At 40.8% G+C, this 20,626-nt stretch overlaps 1 protein-coding gene across 16 annotated transcripts in view; it reads right to left on the bottom strand.

Annotated features, from left to right (window-relative positions):
* Positions 1-20,626, bottom strand: part of CEP112 (centrosomal protein 112) — a 390,168-nt gene that overhangs the window by 295,648 nt on the left and 73,894 nt on the right. For all 16 annotated transcript variants that reach the window (XM_081218503.1, XM_081218514.1, XM_081218517.1 and 13 more), the window contains 2 exons: positions 20,324-20,442; positions 14,083-14,226 (listed from right to left, as the gene is read on the bottom strand). In XM_081218503.1, coding sequence (XP_081074629.1) covers positions 14,083-14,226; positions 20,324-20,442 — 263 coding nt within the window. The remainder of the gene's footprint in view (positions 1-14,082; positions 14,227-20,323; positions 20,443-20,626) is intronic.

Here is a 20,626-nt window from a genome sequence, read left to right as displayed (position 1 = left end):
TCTTGTTCAAAATGATGAACTGGTGCTATATGGGAGTTTTTTCTTTAAAATTGTGAGGCTGGGAGAAAAATTCTGGTGGCGACTATAAAATGACAAATCCTGGCCATCTCAGAGAGTGACGAGCTGCTGTATGAATCACCACGTGCCACTAACAATAATAGTTAATAATAGTTAACACAATACTTCACGTGTCTAGGCCCTTTTGAAACTCTTTAAACTTGATTCAGGTCCATGAATAGAATTCAGAGTCTCAGGGACTTTGAATGGAAAAAAATAGCTCCTCTTTATTTTCAGCCCCCTAACTAACTGACCTTCAGCATTTCCCTTTAACTATGAACACAGTCAACAACCAAGTTAGTATTAGCAATACATATGAATAACAGAAACACAGATATTTCCATAGACCATACAGTGTTGGATAATCACTAATATTGTTTATCCTCCTCATTATTCATAAATTACAATAGTTATTAGGCCCACTGCTAAATCTTGATATTTACTGCATTAGTTTAGAAGCATATGGATTACTTTATCATGACTTTGATTTATTAATATTTTGATGACTGTAACTCAATATAATTTCTTTGCAATCTCATATATTTTATTAAATTTTCAAATATTATTCTGAGAAAGGGTGCATAAACTTCACAAGATTGACAGTGGCATCCATGGTACAGAAATGGGTAAAGAATTCCATTAATAACGCCTAAAATCTCAATAAAACTACTCACAGCCCGTGTGTCTAGACCCTGGTATGAATAGAGTCCTGTACTTTACAGCTGTCACCTCCCCAAGCACCTAAGAATTTTGCTGTCATTTTCATATTTATAAGTTCTAATATATTGTTTTAAAAACCCAGTGTTTAAGGGACTCTGTTTAAGACTAAATAATGAAGAATTACATATCTTATTTCAAAAGGACTTGGAATATTTCCAAGTAAAAGAGCAATGTAACATGCTACTCCACACTGATTTAGTTATAAAAATGTGACTTTTCTATCACCAGTATTTTGTGTTCTGTTTACCTAAATAAATTTAATACAGTTCAAAACTAAAAAAAAAAATACAGTATTTACATGTTTAATTATTAGTTTCACACAAGAAAATCCCTGCCAATAATGAAAGACATGAGTCTAATCATCTATACAATTGTCTGCTTACAATAAATGGCACGGAAACAGAATAAGACTGAACAAAAACAGAAAAAAGCCTGAAAGAACAAAACTAATTTGTTTTGTTAAAGACAGGAACTAATTCTCAGTGACACTCTCATCTTTCATCTTAAGCCATGCCTTGAACTCTATCTTGTTTAATTGTTAAATCAGGAGTGGCTCAGCAAGATCTGTCTAGTTTTGATGATTCTTAAATTCAATGCTGCTGACAGACTCTGTCCATTTTTCTCTATACTTATTGTTACCTAATGACAAGGTCTGAATGCTAATTTTTAAATTCAACTTTCATTAAAAATATAATGAAGTTTCTCTAACAGTAACCTCTTGGCCCCAAAGTATCACTTTACTTTACATCCTAAATTGATAAAAGTTAAAATTCCACTGTGAAAGCTATTACTCTCTTCATGATATTTGACTAATGAAATATAACAATGCAGTAGGCATTTTAGACAGTCAATATGTTTCATAAATTTCAACCCTAAAATTACTTAATATATTTATTCACTTTTGTGAAAATTTAGGATGTTGAGATGACGAAAATGTATTTCAGATATAAATCTGGGTTTTGTTCATGGCTTTGAATATCACCACTATGCTGATTATCCAGAAAATAAACCCTTGGTTTTTCCCCCTAGTAAACCTGATCCACTTTCAGGCTTCTCCATCCCAGGGAACAGTAGCAGCACTTGGCAGTTCTCACCTCTTCACTGACACCCAAGGCCAAGCCGCCCACCTCTCCCGCCTGGACCTATGACACCAGCGTCCTGATTGGTCTCCCGGCTCCCGTTCTCGGCCACCCAGAGTTTGTTCTCCGCACAGAGCAAGACAGATTCTTTAAAAATAATAGTCAGATGGAACCACTTTCATGTGCTCAATCCAATACAAATTCAATACAAATATACCAGAAATTCACTGAACTGTATGAAGGATTGTTAACAATAATCCAATACAGGGTTTTCCCTGATTTGCCCACTGACGAATTTTCCCACCACGCTCCTTTCTGCTCCCTTCTGCTCACAGAGCTCAGTCCACGCCGCCCCTTGCTCTTCTATGAACTTGCCGGACAGTCCCAGCTTTCGGACCTTTGCACAGGCCATTCCTTCTGCCCGAAACGCTTTTCCCAGAGGATCACACGGCCCCCATACTTCTCAAAGGTGCTGTGTAAGCATTCCACCTTCAGAAGAAAGGCTCCCCAGCACCTGTCCGCAGTAGCACTCGCCTCTGCTTTATTCCTCATACCAGTGTTGCTCAACCTTTTTTAAAAATTACTGCCACGGCTTCCCTGGTGGCACAGTGGTTGAGAGTCCGCCTGCTGATGCAGGGGACATGGGTTTGTGCCCCGGTCGGGGAGGATCCCACATGCCGTGGAGCGGCTGGGCCCGTGAGCCATGGCCACTGAGCCTGGACGTCCGGAGCCTGTGCTCCTCAACGGGAGAGGCCACAACAGTGAGAGGCCCGCGTACCGCAAAAAAACAAACAAAAAAAAATTATTGGGGCTTCCCTGGTGGCGCAGTGGTTGAGAGTCCGCCTGCCGATGCAGGGGACGCGGGTTCGTGCCCCGGTCTGGGAGGATCCCACGTGCCACGGAGCGGCTGGGCCCGTGAGCCATGGCCGCTGAGCCTGCGCGTCTGGAGCCTGTGCTCCGCAACGGGAGAGGCCACAACAGTGAGAGGCCCGCATACCGCAAAAAAAAAAAAAAAAAAAAAAATATTGCCATTAGTCAATTAACTAAGAAGCCAGTTTAGATATTTTTCTTCTAATCATCCCCTACTATGAAATTTTAATACCACAGTCTTGCTGTTTATAAACTATGCCCGCTGGAGGGTCACAATCCATTATAATATCTAAGTTTTTTAATCCCAAGAACCAATTTCGACCTCCTTGAGGATGAAATCATCCCACGGATTTTCTTTGGAAAATTATTTATTTTATATACAGCAGGTTGTTATTAGTTATCTATTTTATACATATCAGTGTACACATGTCAATCCCAATCTCCCAGTTCATCCCACCACCACCACCACCCACCCACACCGCTTTCCCGAAACGCTTGGTGTCCATACGTTTGTTCTCTACATCTGTGTCTCTATTTCTGCCCTGCCAACTGCTTCATCTGTACCATTTTCCTAGGTTCCACATATGTGCATTAAAATACAATATTTGTTTTTCTCTTTCTGACTTACTTCACTCTGTATGACAGTCTCTAGATCCATCCACGTCTCTACAAATGACCCAGTTGCATTCCTTTCTATGGCTGAGTAATATTCCATTGTATATATGTACCACATCTTCTTTATCCATTCGTCTGTCGATGGGCATTTAGGTGGCTTCCATGTCCTGCCTATTGTAAATAGTGCTGCAATGAACATTGGGGTGCATGCGTCTCTTTGAATTACAGTTTTCTCTGGGTATATGCCCAGTAGTGGGATTGCTGGGTCATATGGTAATTCTATTTTTAGTTTTTTAAGGAATCTCCACACTGTTCTCCATAGTGACTGTATAAATTTACATTCCCACCAACAGTGCAAGAGGGTTCCCTTCTCTCCACACCCTCTCCAGCATTTGTTGTTTGTAGATTTTCTGATGATGCCCTAGAATGGGCACCAGTTAGAATACTGGTGTGACGTGATATCTCATTGTAGTTTTCATTTCCATTTCTCTAATAATTAGTGATGTTGAGCAGGTTTTCATGTGTTTCTTGGCCATCTGTATGTCTTCTTTGGAGAAATGTCCATTTAGGTCTTCTGCCAATTTTTGGATTGGGTTGTTTGTTTTTTTAATATTGAGCTGCATGAGCTGTTTATATATTTTAGAGATTAATCCTTTGTCCGATGATTCGTTTGCAAATATTTTCTCCCATTCTGAGGGTTGTCCTTTCATCTTGTTTGTAGTTTCATTTGCTTTGCAAAAGCTTTTAAGGTTCATTAGGTCCCATTTGTTTATTTTTGTTTTTATTTCCATTACCCTAGGAGGTGGATCAAAAAAGATCTTGCTGTGATTTATGTCAAAGAGTGTTCTTCCTATGTTTTCCTCTAAGAGTTTTATAGTGTCCGGTCTTACATTTAGGCCTCGAATCCATTTTGAGTTTATTTTTGTGTATGGTGTTAGGGAGTGTTCTAATTTCATTTTTTACATGTAGCTGTCCAGTTTTCCCAGTGCCACTTATTGAAGAGACTGTCTTTTCTCCACTGTATACCCTTGCCTCCTTTGTCGTAGATTAGTTGACCATAGGTGCGTGGGTTTACCTCTGGGCTTTCTATCCTGTTCCATTAATCTATATTTCTGTTTTTGTGCCAGTACCACATTGTCTTGATCATTGTAGCTTTGTAGTATAGTCTGAAGTCGGGGAGCCTGATTCCTCCAGCTCCGTTTTTCTTTCTCAAGATAGCTTTGGCTATTCGGGGTCTTTTGTGTTTCCATACAAATTGTGAAATTTTTTGTTCTAGTTCTGTGAAAATTGCCATTGGTAGTTTGATAGGGATTGTACTGAATCTGTAGATTGCTTTGGATAGTACAGTCATTTTCACAATGTTGATTCTTCCAATCCAAGAACATGGTATATCTCTCCATCTGTTTGTTTCATCTTTAATTTCTTTCATCAGTGTCCTATAGTTTCCTGAGTACAGGCCTTTTACCTCCTTAGGTAGGTTTATTCCTAGATATTTTACTCTTTTTGTTGAAATGGTGAATGGGATTGTTTACTTAATTTCTCTTTCTGATCTTCCGTTGTCAGTGTATAGGAATGCAAGAGATTTCTGTGCATTAATTTTGTATCCTGCAACTTTACCAAATTCATTGATTAGGTCTAGTAGTTTTCTGGTGGCATCTTTAGCATCCTCTATGTATAGTATCATGTCATCTGCAAACAGTGAGTTTTAGTTCTTCTTTCCCAGTTCGGATTCCTTTTATTTCTTTTTCTTCTCTGATTGCCGTGACTAGGACTTCCAAAGCTATGTTGAATAACAGTGGCTAGAGGGGACATCCTTGTCTTCTTCCTGATCTTAGAGGAAATGCTTTCAATTTTTAACCATTGAGAATGATGTTGGCTGTGGGTTTGTTGTATATGGCCTATACTATGTTGAGGTAGGTTCCCTCTATGCCCACTTTCTGGAGAGTTTTTATCATAAATCAGTGTTGAATTTTGTCAAAAGTTTTTTCTGCATCTGTTGAGATGATCATCTGGTTTTTCTTCTTCAATTTGTTAATATGGTGTATCACATTGATTGATTTGCGTATATTGAAGAAGCCCTGCATCCCTGGGATAAATCCCACTGGATTATGGTGCATGATCCTTTTAATGTGTTGTTGGATGCTGTTTGCTAGTATTTTGTTGAGGATTTTTGCATCTATATTCATCACTGATATTGCTCTGTAATTTTCTTTTTTTGTAGTTTCTCTGTCTGGTTTTGGTATCAGGGTGATGGTGGCCTCCTACAATGAGTTAGGGAGTGTTCCTTCCTCTGCAATTTTTTGGAAGAGTTTGAGAAGTATGGGTGTTAGCTCTTCTCCAAATGTTTGATAGAATTCACCTGTGAAGCCATCTGGTCCTGGACTTTTGTTTGTTGGAAGATTTTTAATCACAGTTTCAATTTCAGTGCTTGTGATTGGTCTGTTCATATTTTCTATTTCTTCCTGGTTCAGTCTTGGAAGGTTATACCTTTCTAAGAATTTGTCCATTTTTTCAGGTTGTCCATTTTATTGGCATAGAGTTACTTGTAGTAGTCTCTTATGATGCTTTGTATTTCTGCGGTGTCCATAGTAACTTCTCCATTTTCATTTCTAATTTTATTGATTTGAGTACTCTCCCTCTTTCTCTTGATAACTCTGGCTAAAGGTGTATCAATTTGGTTTATCTTCTCAAAGAACCAGCTTTTAGTTTTATTGATCTTTGCTATTGTTTTCTTTTCTCTATTTCATTTATTTCTGCTCTGATCTTCATGATTTCTTTCCTTCTACTAACTTTGGGTTTTGTTTGTTCTTCTTTCTCTAGTTCCTCTAGGTGTAAGGTTAGTTTGTTTATCTGAAGTTTTTCTTGTTCCTTGAGGTGGCCTTGTATTGCTATAAACTTACCTCTTAGAGCTGCGTTTGCTGCATCCCATAGGTTTTCAATCATCGTGTTTTCATTGTCATTTGTCTCTAGGTATTTTTTGATTTCCTCTTTGATTTCTTCAGTGATCTCTTGGTTATTTAGTAACGTATTGTTTAGCCTCCATGTGTTTGTGTTTTTCACGTTTTTTCCCCTGTAATTGATTTCTAATCTCATAGCATTGTGGTCGGAAAAGATGCTAGATATGATTTCAATTTTCTTAAATTTACCGAGGCTTGATTTGTGACCCAAGATGCGATCTATCCTGGAGAATGTTCCGCGTGCACTTGAGAATAAAGTGTAATCTGCTGTTTTTGGATGGAATGTCCTATAAACATCAATTAAATCTATCTGGTCTATTGTCATTCAAAGCTTGTGTTTCCTTATTAATTTTCTGTCTGGATGATCTGCCCATTCGTGTAAGTGAGGTGTTAAAGTCCCCCACTATTATTGTGTTACTCTCAATTTCCTCTTTTATAGCTGTTAGCAGTTGCCTTATGTATTGAGGTGTTCCTCTGTTGGGTGCATATATATTTATAATTGTTATATCTTCTTCTTGCATTGGTCCCTTGATCATTATGTAGTGTCCTTCCTTGTCTCTTGTAACATTCTTTAAAGTCTATTTTATCTGATATAAGTATTGCTACTTCAGCTTACTTTTGATTTCCATTTGCATGGAATATCTTTTTCCATCCCCTCACTTTCAGTCTGTCTGTGTCCCTAGGTCTGAAGTGGATCTCTTGTAGACAGCATATATATGCGTCTTGTTTTTGTATCCATTCAGCGAGCCTGTGTCTTTTGGTTGGAGCATTTAATCCATTCACGTTTAAGGTAATTATCGATATGTATGTTCCTATTACCATTTTCTTAATTGTTTTTGTAGGTCTTTTTCTTCTCTTGTGTTTCCCACTTAGAGAAGTTCCTTTAGCATTTGTTGTAGAGCTGATTTGGTGGTGCTGAATTCTCTTAGCTTTTGCTTGTCTGTAAAGCTTTTGATTTCTCTGTCAAATCTGAATGAGATCCTTGCCGGGTAGAGTAATCTTGGTTGTAGGTTCTTCCCTTTCATCACTTTAAATATATCATGTCACTCCCTTCCAGCTTGTAGAGTTTCTGCTGAGAAATCAGCTATTAACGTTATGGGAGTTCCCTTGTATGTTGCCATTTTTCCCTTGTTGCTTTCAATAATTTTTCTTTGCCTTTAATTTTTGTCAGTTTGATTACTATGTGTCTTAGCATGTTTCTCCTTGGGTTTATCCTGCCTGGGACTCTCTGTGCTTCTTGGACTCTCTCTTCTCCTTCTGGGACCCCTATAATGCGAATGTTGTTGCATTTAATGTTGTCCCAAAGGTCTCTTAGGCTGTCTTCATTTCTTTTTATTCTTTTTTCCTTATTCTTTTCGATGGCAGTGAATTCTACCATTCTGTCTTCCAGGTCACTTATCCATTCTTCTGCCTCAGTTATTCTGCTATTGATTCCTTCTAGTATATTTTTCATTTCAGTTATTGTATCGTTCATCTCTGTTTGTTTGTTCTTTAATTCTTCTAGCTGTTTGTTCTTTAATTCTTCTAGGTCTGTATTAAACGTTTCTCGCATCTTCTCAATCTTTGCCTGCATTCTTTTTCCGAGGCCCTGGATCATCTTCACTATCATTATTCTGAATTCTTTTTCTGGAAGGTTGCCTATCTCCACTTCATTTAGTTGTTTTTCTGGGGTTTTATCTTGTTCCTTCTTCTGGTACATAGTCCTCTGCCTTTTCATTTTGTCTGTCTTTCTGTGAATGTGGTTTTTGCTCCACAGGCTGCAGGATTGGAGTTCTTCTTGCTTCTGCTGTCTGCCATCTGGTGCATGAGGCTATCTAAGAGGCTTGTGCAAGCTTCCTGATGGGAGGGACTGGTGGTGGGTAGCGCTGGCTGTTGCTCTGGTGGGCAGAGCTCAGTAAAACTTTAATCTGCTTGTCTGCTGATGGGTGGGGCTGGGTTCCCTCCCTGCTTGTTGTTTGGCCTGAGGTGACCCAACACTGGAGCCTACCCGGCTCTTTGGTGGGGCTAATGGTGGACTCTGGGAGGGCTCATGCCAAGGAGTACTTCCCAGAACTTCTGCTGCCAGTGTCCTTGTCCTCATGGTGAGACACAGCCACCCCCTGCCTCTGCAGGAGAACCTCCAATACTAGCAGGTAGGTCTGGTTCAGTCTCCTATGGGGTCACTGCTCCTTCCCCTGGGTCCCAATGTGCACACTACTTTATGTGTGCCCTCCAAGAGTGGAGTCTCTGTTTCCCCTAGTCCTGTTGAAGTCCTGCAATCAAATCCCACTAGTCTTCAAAGTCTGATTCTCTAGGAATTCCTCCTCCCGTTGCCAGACCCCCAGGTTGGGAAGCCTGACGTGGGGCTCAGAAACTTCACTCCAGTGGGTGGACTTCTGTGGTATAAATGTTCTCCAATTTGTGACTCACCCACCCAGCAGTTATGGGATTTGATTTGATTGTGATTGCGCCCCTCGTACCATCTCACTGCAGCTTCTCCTTTGTCTTTGGATGCGGGGTATCTTTTTTGGTGAGTTCCAGTGTCTTCCTATCGATGATTGTTCAGCAGTTAGTTGTGATTCTAGTGCTCTCGAAAGAGGGAGTGCTGAAATCACCCCATTTAAATGCATGTCTTACAGTGGCTTCTTTTTCATCACACCACTTATCACTACTGGACACCTGTAGCTGTTCACTGGCTGTCGCCCCATGGAAACATGAACACTGTGGAAGGGACTTCTTGTTTACTACTTTGTCCCCTGGTCATGTTAGATGCCTGGTAAATTTAACCTCATGAGCCAAAAACTACTTAGGCTTTTTCACTTTTATACAGCATGCTACATTTGTTGTTAACTTATACAATAGTTATGGGCTGAACTGTCTTCCTCCAAATTCATACATTGAAGTCCTAACACCTTAGCACCTCAAAATGTGACTGTATTTGGACAGTCTTTAAATAGGTAACTAAAAAAAATCATATATCTGATAAGGGATTGACACCTAGAATATACAAAGAACTCCTACAACTCAACAACAAGGAAAAACCAAACAACACAATCATAAAAAGAGCAAAGAACTTGAATAGACATTTCTCAAAAGTTAATATACAATGGCCAATAAGCACATGAAAAGATGCTAAGCATCACTAATCATAGGGAAATGCAAATCAAAACCAACCACTATGAGATACCACGTTGTACCCATTAGGAAGGCTATTATCAAAAAAACAAAAACAAAAGCAAAAAAAAAAAAAAAAAGATAACCACATAGGAAGAGGCAAGGAAAGATCTTCCTCTGGAGATTTCAGGGAGGGCAGGGCCCTGTGGACACCGTGCGTTCAGACTTCTAGCCTCCAGAACTGTGAGACAATAAATTTCTCTTGTTCTGAGATACCAAGTATGTGGTCATTTCTTACAGCAGTCTAGGAAACTAAGATGCCTATCAAATTGGCAAAGTTTTGGTTTGTCTGTCTGTTTATTTTTAATTAAAACACCCATTGTTGGGCCCAAAACGTAGAAGAATGGGCACTCTCACACACTTCCCATAACAGTAATTTTATTAGGTAGACATTCATTTTTTTCTTTTTGACTATATCACGTTTCTAAATTTTCAATAATGAGAGTATAGGTATATTTTTTCCAAAAGAAAAAAATTTTATTTTTAAATCCACTATCATCAGCATTATTTAACATTTTCTGCAAGTTCTAGTCAAGGTACAATAAACTATAATAAAATATTTATTACATACATGTTAAGAGTTAAAAGTTATGACATATACGTTTATTCCTGAGTCTTTTATACAACAAAAGTATAAAAATTTTATGTGACAAAAATATAAAAGACCCAGGAAGAAACATTACAAAAGGAGTTCAAGAGACCCCTGGGTTTTATTTTCTTTATCAACTTGGAAAGCTGATTCTAAATGTACATGTAAAAGAAAAGGACTCAGCATAATCAAGACCCTTCTGATGGAAAAGGAAGAAAGGAAGCCTTCTCTAACAGACATCAAGAGTAATCATGAAGCTATAATAATGAAGACTGTATGATACTAGCAGAGGTAGAGAAATTAGCCAACCAACTAGAAGAAAGACCCTCATATATATGGAAGTCTGACAGCTGACAGCATGGCAGATCAATGAGCAAAGGAGGAATTAGCCAAAAGTAGGAACTGGGGGAGGAGGGCATGTGGGGAAGAAGGTCATCCAGGTAGAAAATAATGAAATTAGGTCCTTACCTCATACCAGTCACAAAATTAACTCCACATGGACTAAGAACTCAATGTTAAAAACAAAACTTTAAAGCTTTTAGCAGAATATATAGGTGAACCTTTCTGCACTTGTACTAGAGAAAGATTTGTTTAACAAGACATAAAGGGCTTCCCTGGTGGTGCAGGGATTAAGAATCTGCCTGCCAATGCAGGGGACATGGGTTCGAGCCCTGGTCCGGGAAGATCCCACATGCCGCGTAGCAACTAAGCCTGTGCGCCACAACTACTGAGCCTGCGCTCTAGAGCCCATGAGCCACAACTACTGAGTCTGCGCACCACAACTACTGAAGCCCGCATGCCTAGAGCCTGTACTCTGCAACAGGAGAAGCCACCGCAATGAGAAGTCCACACACTGCAACAAAGAGTGGCCTCCGCTTGCCGCAACTAGAGAAAGCCCACACGCAGCAATGAAGACCCTACGCGGCCAAAAATAAATAAATAAAATAAATCAATTTATATTAAAAAAAGACTTAGAAAGCACTAATTACAAAAGATTGATACGTTTGAATAAGTTAAAAATAAGACCTTTTTTCATCAAAAGATCATCTCTCTCTCCAAAGCTTGGGGGCTGATATACTACAATCTAGGGAGATGCCTTCCCTCCAAAGTTGCATTTTCCTTAGGGTTAAAGAGGTTTGTGTGTTACAAATGGGAAGTTGCCAAGGAGAGTTCAGCAGTGGTCCCATGCTTTCTGGGGCTCTCTGCCCTGAGGGTCACCTCCTCCTCACTATTTAAAGTATAATTGATCCCCACAAGGATCTGGTCTTCCAGCTTTTCACCAATACACCTTAGAAAAATGGATAAACCCAAAGGACATGAGCTCACAGTACAAAATAATTAGACACCTTCAGACAACTATGAAAGAAAGCCAGCAATACATGTATATGTAAATAATAAAATATATCAACTATAATTTATAATACATATATAATGCAGTAATATATAATATATAATATTCTGAAGGCAAATAATTAAACATATGGACCAAGAATTTCAAATAAGCCTAATAAGCATATTTAAGAAGATAAAGAATCTATTAACAATGTGAAAAACAGGAAATTCCTGAAGAAGAAAAAGGAGGAAAGGGGAGAAAGAAAAACCAAATTAAAATATTGGATATGAAAACAATAATAATTGAAATAAAAGGTGTAATAGATACATTAGAAACAATAAAATAAATACAGCAGAAGGAAATCTACTAAAAAATTAATTGCTAAGAATAAGATCAGAATGGGAAACTATCCTAGGAGCAGAGGATAGGAAGAAAATACAAGGAGACAGAAAACATAAAATAAGACCCAAGGAGTAGTAAGGATAGATCTTTTTGAAGAAATAATGTATATAAATTTCTCAGAATTAAAGAAAAATGAAAAACACAAATTTGAAGGGCTCAAATAATGCCCCCAATACTCATACCTAGAGACACTGGAGTGACATTTAACACATATAAAACTCAAAGATATTTGCTGATGTTTGAAACTGCTTGTGTCTTTCACTTGAAAACCGTCTTAGGCCACGCTTTTTCTCAGTTTATCTCTTAGTGTTGCTCCACTGTCTTCTGGCATGGAATGCTGAGGTGAAGAAATCTGAGGAGAGCTTAGCACTTTTCCCCTTATAACAAGTGACCTGATTTTTTGTTGCTTTCTCTGCGGTGGAAAGTGGGGAGAGGGTTACAACCTGGCCCCTCACGGGCCCCCCCAAGGACACGCTCTCTGCACACAGAGAGCTGCTGCACTAAGAAATCCCAGCTGTGCCCCCGTGTCCCAATCCAGAGGCTGCCATTCCCTCCGGAGGGTAACCTCCTGTCTTCCGCTGAGGTGGGTGAGAAGCAGGCCCACGCTTCACGATGTGGGCGAGAGGATGTAAAGAGCTGGCTGGCTTTTGCTGTTAATTTTATCATTAAAAAAAGTTTTGCTATGGGACATTTCAAACGTACAAAAGTAGGAGGAATGGTATAACAAGCTGGCTTGTATACCTCACCCCAATCCCACATCTAGCTGCATCTTAAACCACCCAGCTCTCCATGTGCTGAAGCAGCACCTGCACCCTGTCTTCCAGAGGTGAGCAGTAAAACAGGTCCTGAGCCCCTGGAAGGTCCACGTGTAACTCAGTTTGCTTCTTAGATTCCCCAATGCTGATGTAGGGTCCTGCTTTCTTGAACCGGCTGGGTCAGTGTCAGCTCATCCATCGCCTTTCCAGCTCCAGAATTTTATTGCTCTCACACTCTCTTTGTCCTTCTGGTTATGCTTTTTTCTCTATCCCTTTACTACCATTTTTGTGGGAGGGAATGGAGGCCAACACCAAGTTCAACCTGCCATCTTCAAGCAAACATTGATTAACTTCTTGAATTGAGTACTTTCTCATGTATATGGCTCTCTTGATTACTTTTCTTGTATGTTACATTTTCAAAGACATTAGCAATTATCTATTTCAAAGACATTAACAATTATCTAGTGAGCACTTATTAAATAACTTATGTATATTAATTTATTTAATATTTTCAACGACATATATTACACTTTACTACTACTGTTACCCTATCTGACAGATGAGGAAACTAAACATTTGAAGAGCTCGCATGGCACTCACGGTTTTAAGGATCTGGGATTTGAGCCCAAGACCTAAAGCCCAGGCTCCAAATCACTGTGGATCCTGCATCCCATTCCTTTAACCCTCTGAGATTGGCCCTTCAGCTGGTCTAGGGTCTCCAACACATGCCCGGGTAATAGACTCTTGCTCAAATTCCACAGCTTTAAAATCAAGGAAGCACTTTAGACCAAGCCAGGCTGGCCTGGGTGAACTAAGTGGTCAGGGAAGGACACAGGGCTCCATACGCCACAAAGCCGTATCATACATCAGAAACAAGACTGACAAGGTGCACTTGCTCCAGACGGGAGGAGACCTGGCCCAGGGGCCCCTCAGCCCACCTGCCCAGGCTTCTGTATCTCAGGTAGTCAGCTGAGCTTCTAAAGGCTGACAACATTCACACCCTCAGACCCACCCTCTGCAAGCAGTGCTCACTGAGGGGGCTCTCAGGGGTTCCCTCTGGGGCTTACCCATGTGGTATCCATGTCTGGCTCCTCGGTCAAGACAAATCTACTAAGAAAACCTGTCTTCGATCGCTCACACTACTCCTATCTCCAATTTGACTGTCTTCACACTAGCATTAGACGTTTTCAGAAAAACAATCAAGTCTTCAGTTAAAAAGACTGAAACAAACAATAAAACAGAAATAAAGCAAGAAAAGAAATTATCTCTAGGTTGAAAGTCAGTGAAGAAAACAAGAAGAAAGATTTGTTAAGGCTTCTGGGGGGTTAAAAAAAACAGTGGCATCAAACAATCCAGAGTGAAATCCCATGGCAAACTTCAAGAGACCGTCCACTGTCACATGTAAACCCGTGTTGAGTGGGAAGGTGAGCTGTTTTCTTTTAATTCTGTAACATACTTATTTATGCACTGCACACATCCTGGAAGCATGGGGACATGGAGATGAAGAGGACAGTTTATAAACACGAAAAGAAAAAAAAAAAAAAGGACTTACTGTGGACTGTGTTTGTGCCATGTATTCACCCTCCATTTTGTTCAGACGTATGTTTGTGTCCTCAAGCAGTTCTTGAATATTTTCAGTGTGCCGCTTTTGAAGTTCAAACTTTTCCTTTTCCATTTCTGCTACAGCATTGTGGAGCTACACGGTGAAATCAAAAACTGACCCTTTCACTACTATTATAGAAGAGACTATTTTGCAATTCAGAAAAAAATGTTTTCCTATATTTCTCTATTTATTTATATGGTGACCTGAACAACAAGAGATATAAAACTCATAAATAAACATTCAAAGTAAAGATATCACGTAAAGAGCATGATTAAGAAACAATTTTTTGTTTACTTTCGTAATTGAAAATTTTAATGGATAAACAAATATTAAATGGTATTATCCACCTCAGGTAAAAACAGTAAATAAATCAGAAAGATAATAGAATGCATCAGCTAAACAACACTAGTATTAGGCTGAAATCAGAAAACAGAAATATTTATAATATTGTTATTGTTTAGGAATATTACCTCACTGTCTGTATTTTCATCTTAGTTGCATGAAGTTTTGCACAAGAGTAATGTTAAAAATGCTTTATCCTTCACCTTAACCCCCAATGAGAAACTATTTTTATCCATCCCATAACCTATACAAAAGTGGACACAAAGATGGTATTTATAAAACAAAGAGAGTTCTCTAGGGAGAACTCTATGTCCTCATGCATACTGGTCTTTTTTTATGAAGATTATGTATACATGTTTAAACGGATGAAGCTCTAAACTATCGATGTAACTGAGGTAAGGAAACCAAAGTTCAAAGGACAGGTTCCAAAGGGAGTTGAACACCTGTGCTCTCAGACTCGTGGGCGTTTGTTCACTTTCATGGGAGGGGAATTCAGAATCTAATTCCTCTCCCCTGCATCCAATCCCAGACTCATTCAAGATTGGGTGGGGGGCAGGAGTCCAAAATAGTCTAAAAGATACATTTTACTTCCCATTCATGAGTAGGTGAGACAGACAAGGGTATGACACATGCACAGAGACATTATTTGACTAGGAAGATACTGGAGGGACAGGGAAAACCCTGAGAGATGGTGGAAACGAGAGGAGAAGACAGGCCATAACTACGCCTGTTAGTGGGAAGGGTCCCAGGAGCTTTCCTTCTAGTGTCTGGCTGAACAGGAAGAGCAAGGATGGCTCAGTAATAGCCGTACAGAAGATCCTGGGGTTTCACAGATTTAACAAATGCAATTTTGACTATTTGTAAGTGGTCTCCCAAATCACTGATGTGGTATATTTCTTTGCCAAGGTATACGTTTTAAACTGGTGTCATGTCTGGTATTCAGAAGTCAGTCACTTGTCTGGCACGTCAATGCAGCCAAGCCCACAGCGCCTGCATCTCAGAGCTGCTCCGCAGCTGCTGACTGACGTGCACAGCAACACTGATAAAGGGTGTAAGGAGTCACTTGGAAGGTCACGGTGGTTTCTTCACGTGTGTGGTCCCCCAAACGTCCCACGCCACACGCCGCCTGAACGTCAAACCCCTGCTGTATGCAGGAGCCCGTGAGTGCAGCGCCTTCTCGGGGGCACCACCGTCGCTTTCTCAGGCCGGTGCCTGCTGCCCCTGGGGCGCGTCTGCAGTCAGCCTGAGCCCTTTAAAGCTCACCTGGGGGTTTAGAGCAGAGCCCACAGGGTGAGCGCAGCCAGAGCACAAGTGTGCTAGAACTCGCCTAGCCGTTTGAGGAGCGGACAGGCGCACTTGGCCTAGCAGTCTGACTGGGGCCTAATCGCGCGCTCCGTCGGCCCTGGGCAGCCACCGGGTGTCTGCTCTGGACCATCCGCGGTGCTCAGGCCCCAACGTAAACGGTGTCGTCCAAAGAATACGGTCGGCCCTCCGCACCCACAGGTCTCACATCCACGCACTTAGCCAACTAACTGCAGAGTGAATTTTGACTGCATACGTCCAACACGTTTTATTAGCATCTACCATATGTCAAGCAAATGCGTTACTGAGAGCTTCCCCAAGCTTAGCAATGAACTGGAGTCCAGGTCACTCGGCCCGGGAGCCTTTAGAGGGCAAACATTCCCCTGAGGCATAAACTGCTTAAGCAGCAAATATTATTAGGCATGTTCTAAAGTACAAACCTTGCTAAGCCATAGGATGCCATCATGGCCCTGACAATAAGGGGATCTATAAACCCACAAGGAGATATTTTAGCCAGGGTTTGGCAACGGGTTGAGGGGATGCAAAGGCCCTCTCAGTACCCTACAGATTGGTCTACAGCCTGGACATTTGACCACGTACTTGCCTCACGCCAGAGGAGGCCCAGAGGAACCAGGAATCTGTCCAAATAGAAGAAAAAGTATCGTAAAAGCCAACAGGTTAATGGTGTAGCCACTCTGGAAAACAGTATGGGAATTCCTTGAAATGTTAAACACAGAATTAGCACATAATCCAGAAATTCCACTCTTAATTATATACCTGTGATATAACAGAAATATATATATATATATATATATATATATATATATATATATTGGTCTCTGCCCCCAATTCCTGGCTCTGAGGTCCTATACCCCTTGGGATTTCCTGGGTGACAGGAGTGTCTTTGGTTCCAAGGAGGCGACTCTGGGTGGGCTCCTGGGCAGCTTCAGGATGGGGGCTGGTCACCCGAAAGACCAAGCCATCCATGATCAGAAGCCGGGAACTTTCATCGCACCCTCATCCTCCAGGAAGGGGAAAGGGGCTGAAGATTACATTTATGGTCAATCATCCCCACATGATAAAGCCTCCATAAAAATCCCAAAAGTACAGCGTTTGGAGAGCCTCCAGGTGGGTGAACAGCCGGTGCCGGGAGAGCAGTGTGCCAGGAGGGCGCGGGGAAGCTCTGCGCTCCTTCCCACATACCTGGCCCTGTGCATCTCTTCATCTGGCTGCTCACCTGCGTCTCTTATTATATCCCTTACAATAAAAGGGTTAAATGGTGGAATGTCAGTGAGTGCTTCCCTACATTCTGTGAGCCATTCCAGCAAATCATGGAATCCAGGGAGGAAGTGGTAAGAACTCCTATTTATAGCCGCTTGGTCAGACGTACAGGCAACAACCTGGGACTTTCGACTGACGTTGAAGTGGGTGCACTCTTGTGGGACTGAGACCTTAACTTGTGGGATGTGATACTGATTCTAGGTAAATAGTGTCAAATTTAATTGAATATAGGACATCCAACTGGCGTCAAAGGGAATTGCTTGATGTGTGCAGAGCCCACACATATGGCGTCAGAAGTGCTATGAGGGGCGAGGAAAGGAAAATGCAGGCAGTGCTTCTCCCTCGTCAATAGCCAAGACAAATGAAAACACAGGTCCACACAAAAACTTGTACACAATTTTCATAAAAGCATTATTATCCAAAAAGTGGAATCAAATGTCCACCAACTGGTGACACGTGGTACATCAACACAATGGAATATTATTTGACCATAATACAGATTGAACTACTGATTCATGCTACAACATGGAGGAAACTTAAGAACATTATGATAAGTGAAAGAAGCCAGTAACAAAATGCCACGTATCGCATGATTTTATAGGCCAAAGTGTGGAGACAGAAAGTGGATGAGTGGTTGCAGAGGGTAGAGGAAGGGAACATGGGAAGAGAGTGACAGCAGGTACCAGGTATCTTCTGGGCTGACAGGAATGCCCTGAAAACCATACAGTGGTGATGGTGGCAGGACCTCATGAACAGACTGAAAACCACTGAATTGTACACTCTAAGAGGGTAGATTTTATGGCATGTGAGTCATAACTCAATTTTTTTAAAGGCCCATAGATTACAAACAGCATGGCAGAGTCAGGTAACTGGCACAGTTTTGTGCAACCAGTAGAGAAGTGTAAGAAGGGGAGCAGGAGTGTGGCAGAGGAGGAGAGGCTTCAGCGGTGACCAGCGTCTCAATCACAAAGAGCCTCGTCACCCCAAGGGCCGCTGGGAACCACTGGGGCGATTCACGGTGACGAGGACCACCAGATCTGTGTTTCAGAAAGACTGCCAACATGGGGCACAGACTGAGGAGGTGCCGAGGGTCCAGTTACAGCGACGGAGGCCAGAGACACGGTCTCCAGACCTAGGGGAGGGACAATGTGAATAAATCACAACAAATAGAACAGAAGTGTGAGTGATTAGGTGTGAGAGATGAGGCAAGAGAAGAGTGTGCAGCAGCCAGCAGATGCCACCACCATCGGGAACAGGGAGAAGGGGAACCTCAGGAGGAGGCTGCTTCAGCAACAAAGGAAGAAGATGGAGTTTGGGGAGAATGATGGAATTTAGATCAAGGAGAGATCCATTTTTTTCCCACAGCTTTATTAACGTTAGCAGCTTTATTCACATACCATACAGAGCACCAATTTAAATCAGCCAGTTCAAGGGTTTTTTGTATAGTCACAGACTTACGCAACCATCACCAAAATCAATTTTATCACCCCAAAAGAACACCTGTGCTCTTTAGCTATCATGTCCCTCATCTCTCCGCCTCTACAGATTTGCCTATTCTGGACATTTAATACAAACAGAGTCATAGAACTGGTCTTTTATAATTGGCTTTTTTCACTTAGCATGATGTTTTCAAGGTTCACCCATGTTGTAGTGTGTACCATACCAGTCCTTCATACCTTTCCACTGCCCAGCAATATTCCATTGTATTAATATACTACATTTTATTTATCCACTCAGCAGTTGGTCCATACTTTTTGGTTTTCATATGAATAATACTGCTATGAACATTCATGTATAACTTTTTGTGCAGACACATGTTTTCATTTCTCTTGGGTATGTAGGTAGGAAAGGCATTGCTGCGTCAATCATAGGATAACTCTAAAAAAGCTAAAAAGGAGAGATCTTAACTAGGTAGTTGGATACCTGGGCCTTAAAGTGAGAAACGTAGGATGGAGAATTCTACGAGGGAGTACACACACATACACACACACACACATCACCTCACCTCACCTTGGCGGTACAGATACTTCACACTTTCTGAAGGGATGACCGCATAAATCACGACATACATCTATCCTCTGCTTACTCATTTTTGGCACCTACCCTGCTTGCACCAGGCATTCATCTCTGCCCAGATTTACATGCAACTGTACCTCACAAAAAAGACCTTTCACCACATTTGCAGTGTTTCACATCCACTAATCACCGTGTTAACTGTAAGAAAGAGCTGCTGGTCCAGCTGAAAGCATAAAATGCACCCTTGCGCATGGCAGGAGACAGAGAGTCTTCTCTGCAAACACCAGACAACTTAAACTGGGGAAGAAGGAACTGGGGGAAAGGGAGTCAGGGGCTACTACAAACACAACGGACCTGACGCAAGCAGAAAAATATGCCAAATTTATAGAAAAGATAAAACCACTCAAATGAAAATGCAACTAGAAAAGAGTCTGCCCCTCTGAACACGGGCCCTTCCCAGGCTGGCACTGAAGCTGCCACAGCCAGGACAGATCAGACCTGTGTCTGCCTGGGAAGGCATCAGAGCTTCAGGAAAACAGACTGAACCCAGATTAATCGGGAACTATGAATCGGGAGGAGGAGTTAACCGCAGATCTTTATCACAGAGCTCCTCAGAAGAAGTAACGCGCTTCCTTCCTCTTATATACGTACTGTGACGTCAACTAATGGCTAAGGGCTCCTAATGAAAGTACTGCACGTGACTATGTAAGACTCGTTCATAATGAGCACTTTTTACATTACTCTTGGCGCTGCTGAATTTTATGAAAATATTTTTCAGAATTAAATGTTCCTCCAAGAATAAGCCATCCACTACTGATTTTGTTTACATCAAAAACAAATTTATGCTACAAATATCGTGTTACCTGAGATTTCAGAAAAGAAATGATCCAGGGCCTACATCCAAAGTTTAAACAGTTTAACTTCCAAAAACTACCTGCTGTTACATCCCTGCTAATTTCACTTAAAATCTATTGGCTCTGACAAAACATTCAGAACCTTAATTAAATTCAAGAATTCTTAAGAGTAACTTTTCTAAATGAAAACTAGTTCACAAACCATTAAAATTCCAGAAAAAATATACCAAAACACGAACAGCTATTTCTAGTTAGTCTAGAATATTAAGTTATTTTTATTTTTTCAAACATTTCTGTATATTTTGTGAACACCCATTATTTTTATAATTAAATTTGTTCCGTTAAAGTACAACCCTTTATATTTTTCCATAACTGTTTTATTTTATGTGGCTTACCTTTTTTTCCCAATCATTATTCAGAGATTCTGTACTTTGTTCACATATCTTTTTTAACTCTGCAATCTGGTTATCTTTGGTCTCTCTGATAACTTGACATTCACGTATGAGGGTCTGAACTGTCAAAAATGATGAAAACATAGTTAAACCAATTCTAGCTGCCACGTTAAGAGTCTGATGATAATAAAAGCATAGCGCACCAGTTAACAGATCATTCCATTTCCCTCCAAGTCTTATCCGTTCTCTCCCCTAAAATCTCTCTTACTCTTTCCTCTCTTCTTCTCATTTCCACCACCACAGCCT

The sequence above is a fragment of the Mesoplodon bidens genome (genome assembly GCF_964165515.1).
Source record: "Mesoplodon bidens genome assembly, chromosome: 19".
Classification (NCBI taxonomy): domain Eukaryota; kingdom Metazoa; phylum Chordata; class Mammalia; order Artiodactyla; family Ziphiidae; genus Mesoplodon; species Mesoplodon bidens.
The sequence above is the reverse complement of the archived record's forward strand: the minus strand, read 5'-3'. Positions and strand labels throughout refer to the sequence as shown.